Source organism: Sceloporus occidentalis, unplaced genomic scaffold, assembly GCF_023333645.1.
Source record: "Sceloporus occidentalis isolate IW3139 unplaced genomic scaffold, rSceOcc1.0.p SCAF_72, whole genome shotgun sequence".
NCBI classification, from domain to species: domain Eukaryota; kingdom Metazoa; phylum Chordata; class Lepidosauria; order Squamata; family Phrynosomatidae; genus Sceloporus; species Sceloporus occidentalis.
Genome location: NW_028317052.1, coordinates 2,033,474 through 2,046,609, shown reverse-complemented (window position 1 = coordinate 2,046,609; position 13,136 = coordinate 2,033,474). Strand labels below are relative to the sequence as shown.

The 13,136-nt window shown below is 40.8% G+C and overlaps 1 protein-coding gene across 1 annotated transcript in view; it reads left to right on the top strand.

Moving 5' to 3' along the window:
• Nucleotides 1-1,841: 1,841 nt before the first annotated feature.
• Nucleotides 1,842-13,136, top strand: part of LOC149286076 (active breakpoint cluster region-related protein) — a 120,203-nt gene continuing 108,908 nt past the window's right edge. The window contains exon 1 of the mRNA XM_089494353.1: nucleotides 1,842-1,902. Coding sequence (XP_089350479.1) covers nucleotides 1,842-1,902 — 61 coding nt within the window. The remainder of the gene's footprint in view (nucleotides 1,903-13,136) is intronic.

Genomic DNA, 13,136 nt, shown 5'->3' with positions numbered 1-13,136 from the left:
AGAAAAACCGTGTAAATTGTAAGAGAATCGGACAGGGAGTACTACGCAGTAATGGTTACCGGTAAGGATGACTTGGCTTTGTTACATATTTACGAGCGAATTAAGCGTTTGCTCTGCGGTTTCCCAAATCGGAGGCCAAGCACAGAGGCGCTGAAAGCATGGAAACGCGAGATGCTCTGGAGTACAACTAATCATTAATGTTTTCACAACACAGTCATTGTATGAACGCTGTTCTGCTTCCAGCTCCCGAGCCTGGGACCAAAGCTGTGAAATGAATGGAAAAGCCCCTGATTTTTTAGTAATGGGCACCTCTAGGGACTTCAACATTGCAGGTTGTTAACCTTTTGTGGACCTGATTAAATCAGAATTTGTTATACAGCTACTAGAACATGTTCCAATTAAAAAACTTTGGCTTCAGAAAGGATGTAAATGGCAAGGATTTAACAGTTGGCACATTCAGGCTGAAAAAGCGTATGAGTTTCTTCTGCAACATCTTAGTTGGTTTTACAAAAAGCAAAGCTAGATCCTTGGGCTTTAATGTAATCTCACGGAATAACGCATACATTCATAGTGCGGAGAAGTCAATGAGTTGAAATTCCGCAACCAGAACCACACTAGCGCAGTAAAATCTTTAGGGCCAGTGGCCAATAAATCACAGGAGTACATTCACACGCTAGCACTTGGCTACGGGCTATAAAAGTAAAAAGGTAGGTGCTGCTGGCATTTGCCGCGTGTGCCCGATGGACAGTCGCTGTCTACCTCCAACACACCCACATTAGCTGTCATTTGCTGCATGTGTGTTGTGGAGGCAAAATGTCACACTGTTCTAAGCGTGTTTCCCATTTACGTCTTTAAAGACAAAGTGTGTGGTTAGGGCATAGAAGTACTGGACACACGGTGTCACGGTGAAAATATACCTGGGTACACGCGTGTAGCAATATGTTAAGAAAAAAAGTGGTCCAGAAACATTTTGCCAATTCAGCTAAACGTGTTCCCATCCATTAATAAATGTTAGTGGGTGCAGCTGTAAGGTGCAGTTTAGCATCATAATTCTTAGCTTCCGAATAGATCTAAAGTCCTGCAGTTAAACACACTTACCCCGTTGCCTTCAGAGGGGGGGGGGGGTTCAGTACTGGTTTGTGTTCTGAGACACGCGTTGCTGCAGTTACTGTGATGCCCCAGGGAGCAGCATCTCTTGTACTGGGGTGGAGCTGGGGGGAGAGGCTCTGATGCTTCGGTCCCCAGCAGGTGCCTGGAGGGAGCACAGAGTCTGTGTGGAGGACACAGCTAATTACCATCTGCATCCAACGGGAAAACCATCCTCCCATCTGTCAGTTTAAGGACAGAGCTTCCCCTCTGCCGCCCCCTCTCAGTTTCTACCTAGCCCAGCCCCCTATTCACTCTTTATTGTTACAGGCAACTTCAGAAACACAAAGCAGAATTCCTCATTGCTTTGTTAGACTAAACCAGTCCTAAATCATGAGATCTGCTTAGCATCCTGGCCACTTGGATTTTCCTTCTTGATTGATCTGCTGGATTCCTGGTTCTCTTTGCTGCCTCTAGCATATATTCCTCTCTCCCTCCCTTCTCTTCCCTCCTGTGTTCTTTCATATACACATTCTCTCTGCAGTCCAAAAGCTTGGCAGGGTCCCCTGCAGTCCTCCTACCCTCTGCTGTGCTTAGTGCTGTTCGGCTTACCTTTGGTAGCTCTCGCTTTGAGGGATGAAACCTGTACTCTCCCAGACGACTGCCCTATTCCTGCCCTAAACCTCCTCCCCAGGGTCCGTAGTGTTTGTGCGATGCAGGCGGGTTTCTGAAGGACCTTCTCCGAGTCGCACACCATGGAGCCGGTGAGCCATCAAGGGATGCCTCGTCTATCCTGGATAGATACGCTCTACAGCAGTAAGTACCACCCTAGGATAGATACATTATGTTTGGCTATTTATATGGATTAAAAGAAATGTGTTAAGTATGGGTTAAAATCATAGAACCCGTCGCTCCAGTAGTATGAGAAGCTGGAAGGGTTCTTTTATGCATTGATACTAATAAGTAAATCTATATAATGGTTAGTGTTGAATTAACACTCTACAGCATGAATGTTTTTCACCTTTAATGCACACTGCTTTCTATGAAATCAATGTACCCCGTTTTAACAGCTGATGGTGTATGTTTTTTTTGTGCTATGCTTTTGAGGGGCAGATAGGGATAGAAGAACTCCAGTGGTTTTCTCACCTGTGGGCAAATGGGTGACCTCCTGGAATAACCCTGCAAAATGTGACTTTCTATATTTTGCTGAAGCGTGCAGGGTTTACTCATTTATAATTCATGTCTCCTTTCTTCAATACCTTAACCAGAACGCAAATATTACTTAAATGCAAATGAAATGTTAAGTGCCTTTTGCGTAAATGCAATGTTTGCTACTTACATCTGTATGCCTATACTGGGTGTAGATATGTATGTATATATGTGTGTGAATGTGTGTATATATATAATTTAAGTGTCCCTGTGTAATTATTCCCATTGCTTTGTATTTTATTTTATCTCGCTGATCTTTGTGCTAATTCCTTCATCCGTTATTACAGTGTTATGTTATTGTGTCCCTTTACATTAGAAATGCTTGTGGCATCTACTTCCCCTGTGTCATTCTGTTCACATCTGCTATTCTGCGCTCATTTTCTCCCAGCTGGGGCTGGCATTGCCGGGCAAATTAGTCTGGCGTGGGATTTATCTGCTGTCTCCTCTGTCTGGATGGGCTGCAGCTCCGTGCTGTTTGATCGTCAGTCAGAAGACTACGACCTACAAAAGAAAGGGTGTATGTGTTTATATCGCCGGGCTGCCTATTGCTGCATGTCCCACTGAACTATATATGATCCATATTCCTGCAGTCCTGGATCAAGGAATATTTTCATACGGAGCTCTGGCTTACAGCATGTACGCGTTGCACACACCTCACCCTCCGATAGTTATTAATGCTGTGCTTAGTACCGTGTAACATTTAATCATAAGGCTCTCCTCCATTTAATGAAAGGAGTAAGGATATTCACTTAGCTGCAAGCAGTCTGTCCCCTGTGAGCAAGAATGTCTGTTAACCCTTTTAGAGAGTGGAAAAAATCCTTGTTTATTAGACACCCAAAAATGTTGTCTACAGGAATGGCTGACCTTGAAGTTTGAAGTAAGTTGTGCAACAATGATGGCCGCGGTTTAGAAAGCCTGTTGTAGGAAATGTGTAATTATTAAATGGCGATCCCTGTCAAAAGTTACCTAGTGGAGACCATTGAACAGCACAGTGGATCCCGTCTTCGGCTATACTGTGAAACTGTTCTATACATTGAGGGTTTCACAAGATCAGGTGTGCATTAAGTGGCCCACAGTGTGCATCATGGAAAGCACCTGGTGTGTAGCAAGTGGGTTATAAGGAATATACATTGTGCACCTTTCTGGCACCCATGAGCTCGGTTATAGGTTTCGATGAGCAGATGGTGGTAATTCTTGGCCAGCAATAGTTGAGCTTAGATCCTACGTTCATGGACTTTCAGAGTTTATCACTGAGCCGCGCACGGGAAGTACCACTGAATGAGCGCTAACAGGTGATCAATAATAGAACAGAACACTACGCTTACAAATGTAATTCGGAATAATCCATTTTAAAACACACCAGTGTTGTCAGTGTTTAATAAACTGCTTACTTTCTTTGAGTTTTTTTGTAATCGGATCACAGACAGCTCAGTCACAATTGCCAGTGCTTTCTTAACCCCTTCACGACAAAGCCCGTACATGTACACATTGCATTGTCATTAATGGGTTTAAGGGGTCCTTAAGGGTAGAATAATGTTTTGAGTAATAATCTTACTAATACCATGTAACAAGGTTGCATATGTATTTGTCTTCTGGGATCATCAATGAAACAAAAATGGATCTTTGTTTTTTCCATATATAGAAGTGCACAGACATAATCTCCCAATGGATCAGTATGGAAATGCATTTACGGGTGTATTTGCATCTATATATACATGCAAATACACCCGTAAATGCATTTAATATGCATATATATAATATATAATTTATTATGTATGTATAGAAAAATCTAAAATTGAGCTCTGGATGGAGCTTTTGATGCAGCTTCTCCTTAAGGTGGGTACTTTTCTTGTTTCATACAGTTAAGGAAAATGCATATTAAAATACTTACAAAGTAATATACTTGCATCCTTCATGGGGCTGTATGGCGCACTGGAGCATCCCTTTCGGATACCCTTTGCCTATGGTAAACAGCGCATAAGATGGTTCGCTTTAATATGTAAACACAATTACAAAGGTTTATTTAAAGAGATGAGGAACGATATAGATCCACCTTATTGCAAAAGGTTGAGGCTTCTTTATTAAACATGTTAGTATCTGGGGAACACTATCAAACTGTTAAAAGATCATAAAGTATAAAGCTGTTACTACACTCAATAGCCGCTGGCATTCCGTATAACCTCTGGTTAAATCCCAGGCTTGGTCACTGAAGCAAACATGGCTGGAATAAAATAAATTTTCAGATACAAAGAAAAGCAGAATTTTCGTTTTTCATTCTCTGCCAGCGACTCCCCGGCACAGCGTGTTGTCTATGACTGCGCCTAAATACTGGAGCATACGATTATATCAGCATGAGCTCTGCCATTTATTGCCGTGTCAATCATTTATGACTGCGGTCACCAGACACTAAACAGTTTATTGTTACATTTCATGGTTTATTAACTTGGCTGTAGATTAGTTTAAGTATATGTAAGTTCCACATGCTTCTGGAAAACCTCTGAGACTTGATTATGGTGACTGTTAAGTTTAAGCTCATAATGCATTTCTAGGGGACAGACACTCTTCATTTTGGGATAGTTAGGACATTTTAGTGGCAGGAGAAACATAGTCATAGGTGTTTTGGTTGTTCCTTTGGTTTAATAATGCACCTAGATTGTAAGCTCATTTGCGCACTTCCCTCCTTACCCCTTGTTTCTTACCCTGAATGGTCATTTACTACTTATGTCCTATTTACCCATTGTACAACGCTGCGGATGGTGCTAAATAAAACAATAAGTAATATTAGACAACATTAAAGGCTTATTTATGGCATATTATAACCATTTTTTTATGTGTTTACGTTTAATGAATCACAGATGACCCCCTGCGCTGCCAGCTACAGGGCTAAGGACTTGTTTAGATATTGTGGGCATCTGTTCCTCAAGATTGCAAGCTTGTGAGCAGGGCTCTCTCCACCTAATGTATCGGTTTTCGGTCAATTCTCATCTTGTCAGACCCCTTGAATATATGTATTGTATTAAGCGCTGCATAAACTGTTGGCATTATATAAATAAAAGATAATTATAATAATACTTACAGATATGACATAATTAAACGCTACGTAAATTGTTGGCACTATATAAATACGATAATTATTAACAGTGTCATATCTGTATTATTCGATTTATATATTGATATTTAATTGGAAATGGTTGGGGTTTTTTTTTTTTTTTTTAACATGAATGTGTTTGATAAGATTATTGGCTTTGGAATATAACGATATCTAATTCTGCCTTTTTATCTGTATAATCTTTTAAACTGTATTAAATTATTAAAATAATGCTAGATTAGTTTATCCTGGCATAATATCTCAGTAGTAAATAAATCATGAAGCCTCATTTCTGCTTGTAATATGCTGTGAAACACGGCTTTAACACTGTTTGGCCATTTAAACCATAAATGGTTTTGTAAAGGGGATTAAATGAATCTTCCTTTTGTTATTTAAAGTAATCGCTCTGGCTCTGCCTCATTGCGGGTCAACCGGAGAATCCCTTTGTCACTTTAAAATATTGGTGGCTCAGCCAGTGTCTTAAAGACAATTCATTTCCAAGGGTCTGAGGTCGGATGTGTTTCGTTTCTCTTAAAGAATCTCGTGTTTTAGAATGCAATTTCGTAAATGTGTGCATACTCCCTTTTCTGCGTGGCCACAGGGGACAACCTTATTTTCACATTAAAATAGCAGGAACAAATTCAAGGATCTAGCTAATGGCTGCTAATCCTTCTGTTTGGCTGCGATTCCCACTGAGTGTAGGCTTCTCACACATGGTGCTAGGGAAGTATGTATTCTGATCCCCGCTGTTCCTTTTACGGCGCCCAATTTCGGCTGAGAGTTAATGACGGTGCCAGTTTGTGGTGGGATGGTTCATCGACATGATTAGGCGGCTCATGATAAAGTTCTTTGTGGTATATTCCGGCGAGAAACCAAGCAGTAGCAATACGTTCCTCACGAAGGCTCCCAATCACACCTTGCTCGAGGACACTTATACCGTCGGGTGAGTTTTGTGCCCTTTACACATCTTTGTTTCACTGCCTGACGGTTGCTTTGTTGTTATACATGGAAACCCATCTACATGAAATGAATTTTAATCCGCTTCAGCCATGTGGATCCATTTTGCTTGTATGAAACCTGGTTGCCTTTTGCTTTTCCCTGACCCAAACATTTAGCTTTGATGTTTCCTATTGCAGTATGATAAACATTGCATCTGTGCTGTTTCTTTGGCTTCTGGTATCAGAAAATTGCTGTATGAAGCAGAATACATAAACTAATGAAAACAATTCTAATTCAGGCATGCACGTTATAGCTGATGCTGGAGAGGCAGACCTAGCAGTTAATATAGGCTGTACCCTGATGGTGTGGCGGAGGTCATCCTGAAGGTCAGGAGGCATTTAAACAAAGTGTTACTAATATTGCTAAGAATTGATTTAATGCAAAGTGTCTAAACGGATCGACTGCGATTTTGTAAATTTGAAAAGGTAAAGACTTTATGGCAATCCCTTTCATTTGGACTCCACTCCAGCAATCATATCCGCTTTATAAATCGTATGATAACTGAGATGTCCCTTACAAATGCATTTGCCCACCCTTTAGCTATTCTCTGGGTAGGATATATATTTGGTGGAGCGCACACCTTGCATGTGATAAATGGAACCTGCACGTAAAATCTTTCGGGTCTTCATGTTTGCCCGAAAGAGAAAGAAGGAACGTAATAGGATAATATTGCGAAAAAAACAAACCAAAAAGGTTATGGATAAAATACCACTAGCAAACATAACATCAAATAGACTTTCCACAATAAGCAGTAAATATCAGACAATCTGGTATTTTATCCATACAGTGAAGTTATTTTTTTGGGCTATGTTATCCAGAAGATTTGATGTGCCTTTATTCATTCTTGCAATTTGAGAGTTCATATATCTCATTTTGAACACAAATAATATATATATATATATATATATATATATATATATATATATCACACTGTTAGTGAATGCACCCTAAAAAATGTTTTTTGGGTCCCCCCCCCCCCAATCCGTACACAAAAGAGAAGCTCACTAGCTGGGGGAGTTTGCTATTATGAAATTATGCTATGGAATTACAATTTTTATTCTTTTAGTTCTTTTTTACATTGTTGTTTTTGTAGGTATGTAATGGCCAGGGCAATGAACTCTTCAGATGTATGTCTTGGGGTGTTAACAGTTCTGTGTGTCCTTTAGACAGCCTTAATTAGATGCATTGTATTTTAATATACCCAAGGCAGTAGAAAACAATACATTTAAAATGTTTTTTATTTAATAAAAATGGATTTGCGAAGAATGTGGCACAGATACATGTGAAATACATGAAATACATGTGAAAGTATCTACAAAGCCTTGTCGTAATTTTGACAGTTTTTGAGTAAGATTGACTAGGGTGTTGGTCGTTGAAAATGTAACATGGAAGGCATATCCTTCATCAAATGGGTGTTGGATGGATACAGCTATACTTGTACTTTAGATTTAATTTCTCCTCAATGTTATCGAAATTATTTGTATGAAAATTATAACTGTTCCTATAATAGAGGCAAAGTAAGTAATTGTGCATAGAGGGCATGGCTGCAGTTATTTTCCATTGTTGTGGCAAGAACATACAAAACCTATGTTGCTTGGATGAGCTTGGTGAGAGCAGTCTTCTTTTCCCTGTGCGACTGTGGCAAGGAATCTTCTTTGTTGCAGATTGTCTTTAGAAGCTGCCTCGGCGGCTCAGCATCAGAGATTGCCTTCACACCAAAGAATCGGAGAGCAACATCAGTGCACAGGGTACACTTGGGTCGCAATTCAGTAGACAGTAAATCGGATGGGGGGCATCGCGTTAGATCTCAGCGGCGGTACCCAGCTGGCTTGTGCAGCAGCGCAGCATTCTGAAACACTTTGACATTCTCCCAGTAGAATAGTGAAACTTGGGCATTAGTGCAGTGTGTTGCATCCATCAGCAAATGAAAAATGTTGCCCCTTTCCCTGTTTTTGTAACATAATCCTAGGAAAGGTTACATTTCTCTTTAAAGGTGTGGGAACTTAATCCTTCACTTTTCTAAATCCTACATTTAATGTAAAAATGAGGTGATCGGGAAGCAAATTTAAAGCCTTCACATCACACTAGTGGATGCTCCACTGGGTCCCGTTTTACCTCTTCAGGTACATGTAACACTTTTATAATTAAATGTGCAATTGTAATCATCCTTCCTATTGGATATCCAAACCTTGTCCACGAATTTGTTCATAACATATTTTGCCTATTACATATTGGAAACTGTGGCTTCAGCTTGTAGTCATGACCAGAAATTGGGGGCTTAGATAAAGATTGCATGTTTTTACTGCCACAGAAGCTGTTTCTGGCTGTTTTTTTCCATGTAATTAACCTTTTATGGGAGAACTACAATACGTACATGCGCATAAAAAACTCTATTTACTTCCATGATAGTACTGTCTTGCCTCTGGTCAACAGGGGCACATAGGGGCCAGTGTACTGCAGCTCTGGAGATGTAGCCTCTCCTAAAGCCAAGTGATTACATTTTTATATTTTACAGGTTAAAGAATTCATAATAAAGAACTTGCAAAGTGCTTTGCTATGCATTATTAGTTGGTTAGACTGTATGGGATACTGAAGTGTCCCTTTTAATATAATGGGGCCAATATTCCCTCTAATTGTTAGTAGTTGGTGTGTGCAGAAATGTTTCCCTGTTACAAAAGTATATGCATACTGACTGCATGTGCAAATATAAATCTGAAATTATTTCAATGTAATTTTGGCATGGCCTCTCTCTGTCTCATCGCTTAAACTGTGTGTGTGTGCATGTAGATGTGTAAGTGTATAGTGATAGAGTGGGTGTTTGTACATATATGTATGTATTTGTAAGTATATGATATTAGAGTCTGTGTGTGTATGTATGCATGTGTAAGGTGTTATATTGGGTGTGTGTATGTAAGTGTAGAGCCACCCCTGATCTTCATCATACTTGCATCACAATTCATACTCCCCCCATCATCATCATCATATCTAAGTGTGCCAGTCTGCCTCTTGTTCTGTGGTGTCGTCTTTCACTGCCCATCTGCCAGGCAGCTCCGCACCAAATATGATGCGGGGCTGCAAAGTTAGCATTTCGCCGCAGATCTCTTTTACGTCTGCAGCCACACACAAAATCGGATGGCCGGCCCCAGTATTATACAGTACAAGTCCTACTTTATTGACACCGCTAACTAACCTTTTGTGCTGACATAAATTTCCTTTGTGCGCTGGTTGCAAAACGCGTGCACAGCTTAGAGGGAATATTGGCTCGGGCGGTGTTCTGTCAAGAACGGCTCCTTTTATCGTCCTTTCATCTGACGTAATACGTTAACTTCTGTGTAATAGGTTAATCCTTTATTTTTTAACGAGGCATTAAATGTATGTTCCTAAAAACAGACTAACCTATATAAACTTTTCTTATTGCAAAATTCAGTATTTTCAGTAGGGAAAACCAGGGGCCTTGGCTGACCGGCCTCCTGCTCAGCCAAGCTCGCTATGTCAGACAAGCTGCTCACGCTCTGTAGTCTTGATGATTCCCCCGAGTCTAGCAGAGCAGACATGCTTTGTCTGTCCAGCGTCTAGTCTGTGGGGCTTGTAGTGGCTGCCTCTTGTGAAATGGACCCACTCCCTTCACGACGGCCTACTTTCCTTTATGGAGCACGTGTACCCCTGGGGCTTGAAGCAGGTTTATTGAACTGGTCTACTTTACAGCCAAAGATATGAGTAGCTACTGAAGCCTGCAGTCCTTGCTCAGTGTATTCTGAATAAGCATAGAATAGCTTATCTTGGTGTATGGAAACTCTGTTATTGGTTTGACTCACCCATGCTCTTAAAGGAGTGTCCTCAACTGAGAAAATAGACAAAACATTTTGTTCCATAGTTTTTTGGTCAAGACCAGACAAATCAATTGGGTAGCCATTGTCCGTAGAAATTTAGTGCTGCCATCTACCTTTTGTTAGCTTTTTATTTACAACCCTTAATAACTTCTCAAATTTTCTGTCTCTGAGAGCTTTTAAATATTCATTTCATTTATTGAAGGTAAAGTTGAACTGCCTTTTTAAAGTCAAGCCAAAGCATCTCAATCGGATTCAAGTTAGGACTTTGACTAGGCCATTCCAAAACCTTCATTTTGTTTCTTTTGAGCCATTCATAGCTGGACTTTCTCCGGATCACTGTCCTGGTGCATAACCCAACGGCACTTGAGCTTTAGGTCGTGAACTGATGCCCCGGACATTTTCTGGTTGAAAGCAGAATTCATGGTTCCGTTAATGATGGAGAGTCACCCAGGTTCTGAAGCAGCCCCAGACCATCACACTACCACATGTTTCACTATCATTTGTTTGATTTTTTTTTGACATCTTAATTTCCCAATGGTGTTAGAGCCCTCTTCAGCTTGGCACAGGGGGCATTGCTGCCAGGACTTAGCTTAAATAGTTCAACCCACATATCACAAAATACCGTGTTGACATGGATTAAAAACTGACAGCGTGCAACATATGGAGATATAGTCATCAGATTTTCCATTAACTGTCTGTAGGTGCTGGTCAAACATCGCTAGTCCTACGCTGCCTTTTTCTTTTTATTTTTTTTAAATGGTCTTAAGGTTGGCTGTCAAATATCATATATACAAAACTATTTCATATATAAAAAATGTGTGTGTACAGTTACAATTATGAAATAGAAACAATTATTGAGGTTCTCCATTTCATACGTTTGCTCTTCATTCTGTGCCGTTTTTGGATAATTCGTGGTGCACCTGGTTGTTTTATTACCCTGTTAGTTTAATGGGAACTATCATGCCTTGAGCAGATTAGATGTGCCTCGTGAGGCCATGCATTGCAGAGTCCTGGGAGCAGAGAGGGGTCATAGACTTTGCTTTTCTGCTCCAACATAGTGGTTAGCAATGCCTGAGGGGGTGTTTAATGGGGTGTAAAAGCTGTGGATTCTGTTGCCCTCTTTTCCAGCATTGCGAAGTTAATGGACAAACCATACATGCTGCCAGATGGTTGCTTGCTGCAAAAGATGTGGAAGGTCTCAATGGTGCTCTAAAATCATTTTATCAAGCATCACATTTTATGTTAAGGGTCAGAGACTATAGCACATATACACCAGTCCTGTCAGGGATCACTAGTCCCCATAATATGCATGATTCATAAATGTACCCCCTCTTTCTGTGTATGTCTTATTAAAGGATGCATGGAAGCCAATGGCACATTTTCTAGGCATTTGGTTGTATAGTGTTATGAGTGCTTACCCTTGTCTTACCAAAAGTGTAGTGTAGTTTAAAGGTATCATGGAAGAGTTAGGTTGTGCCTATATGTCAGTGTTTTCATGTTCTAGTGGCGCTGTTTGGACCTGATTTTACAGTTTCTACTTAATTTGTGTAACTGAAGTAAAATGGTTAAGAGTAAACTTAATATTTTCTTAAGTCATTTTTGTAACTGGCATAGATCTAGTTGAGGTCTGTTCTGTATATAATAATATATTTTAATGCCACCGTTCAGAGACTCTCCAGTGTTTCCAAATCCTCTGCGTATGCTCCTTGCTTCCAGTTGGTGGTGGTATCTTCACGTGGCTGTTCTGCTCGACACATTTTCCTGAAACAGGATGAAAAATCTAAGGTGCTGGAGGAGTCTTACGTTCTGTCAGCCTGTCGTGACATTTGGGTACTGCCCACTGTTAAGAAACCACACTGTGTTGTTCATTATGGAAGAGCCTTTGCGACCCGTCTCATTTATTCCTATATTAATCGAACTGGGGTTAAATGTAGAAGTAAAAAATGTCTGTAATATTGGTGTGTGTAACAGCCAGAGGGCAGTGCTCTCTAATAATAAGCTAATGCGTGTTTAATGTCCCTGTCATACCAAACCCCAATAACTGGGGGGGTTATCCTGTCATTCCAGTGGTGATAGTGATCTGTGCGCAAAACAAACTAGAAATTGGATATAAATGTACAAATCTTATTCTGAAACCTGATTTATACTTGGTCACTTATTTGTCTAACTTGTAACCGTTTATGAGGCTACTAAATGCTGGTCATGGAGACATACACTGATCAGCCATAACTGATGACATTGTTATCATGTCACCTGTCAGTGGGTGGGATAGATTAGGTAGGAAGTAAACATTACTTCCTCAAAGTTGATGTTAGAACCAGGAAAAATGGGCAAGCGTAACAATCTGAGTGACTTTGAGAAGGGCCAAACTGTGATGGCTAAATGACTGGGTCAGAGATCTCCAAAACTGTAGCTCTTGTGGGGTGTTCCCAATCTGCAGTGGTCAAAAGTGGTCAAAGGAAGGAAAAGCGGTGAACTGGCGACAGGGTCATGGGCGGTCGAGGCTCATTGATGGCGGGCAGGCTGGCCCGTGCCGAAAAAGTTAATGCTGGTTCTGATAGAAAGGCGTCAGAACACACAGTGCATTGATGTTTGGGGCTGTGTAGCCGCAGACCAGTCAGGGGGCCTATACTGACCCCTGTCCACTCCCTACAGTGGGCACAACTGGACCATGGAGCAATGGAAGAAGGTGACCTGGCCTGGGTTTTCTTTCAAATCATGATGTTCCGGTGTGTCGCTTACCTGGAGAATGCAGAAGGATCTGCTGCCAACGTCTTGGTGCCGGATACCACAGCAAACCTTCAGAGGTCTAGTGCAGTCCATGTCTCGACGGGTTAGGGCTGTTTTGGCGGCAAAAGGGGAACCTTCACAATATTAGGCAGGTGGTCATAACGTTATCTAAGTGTACATTCTCAGATAAAACA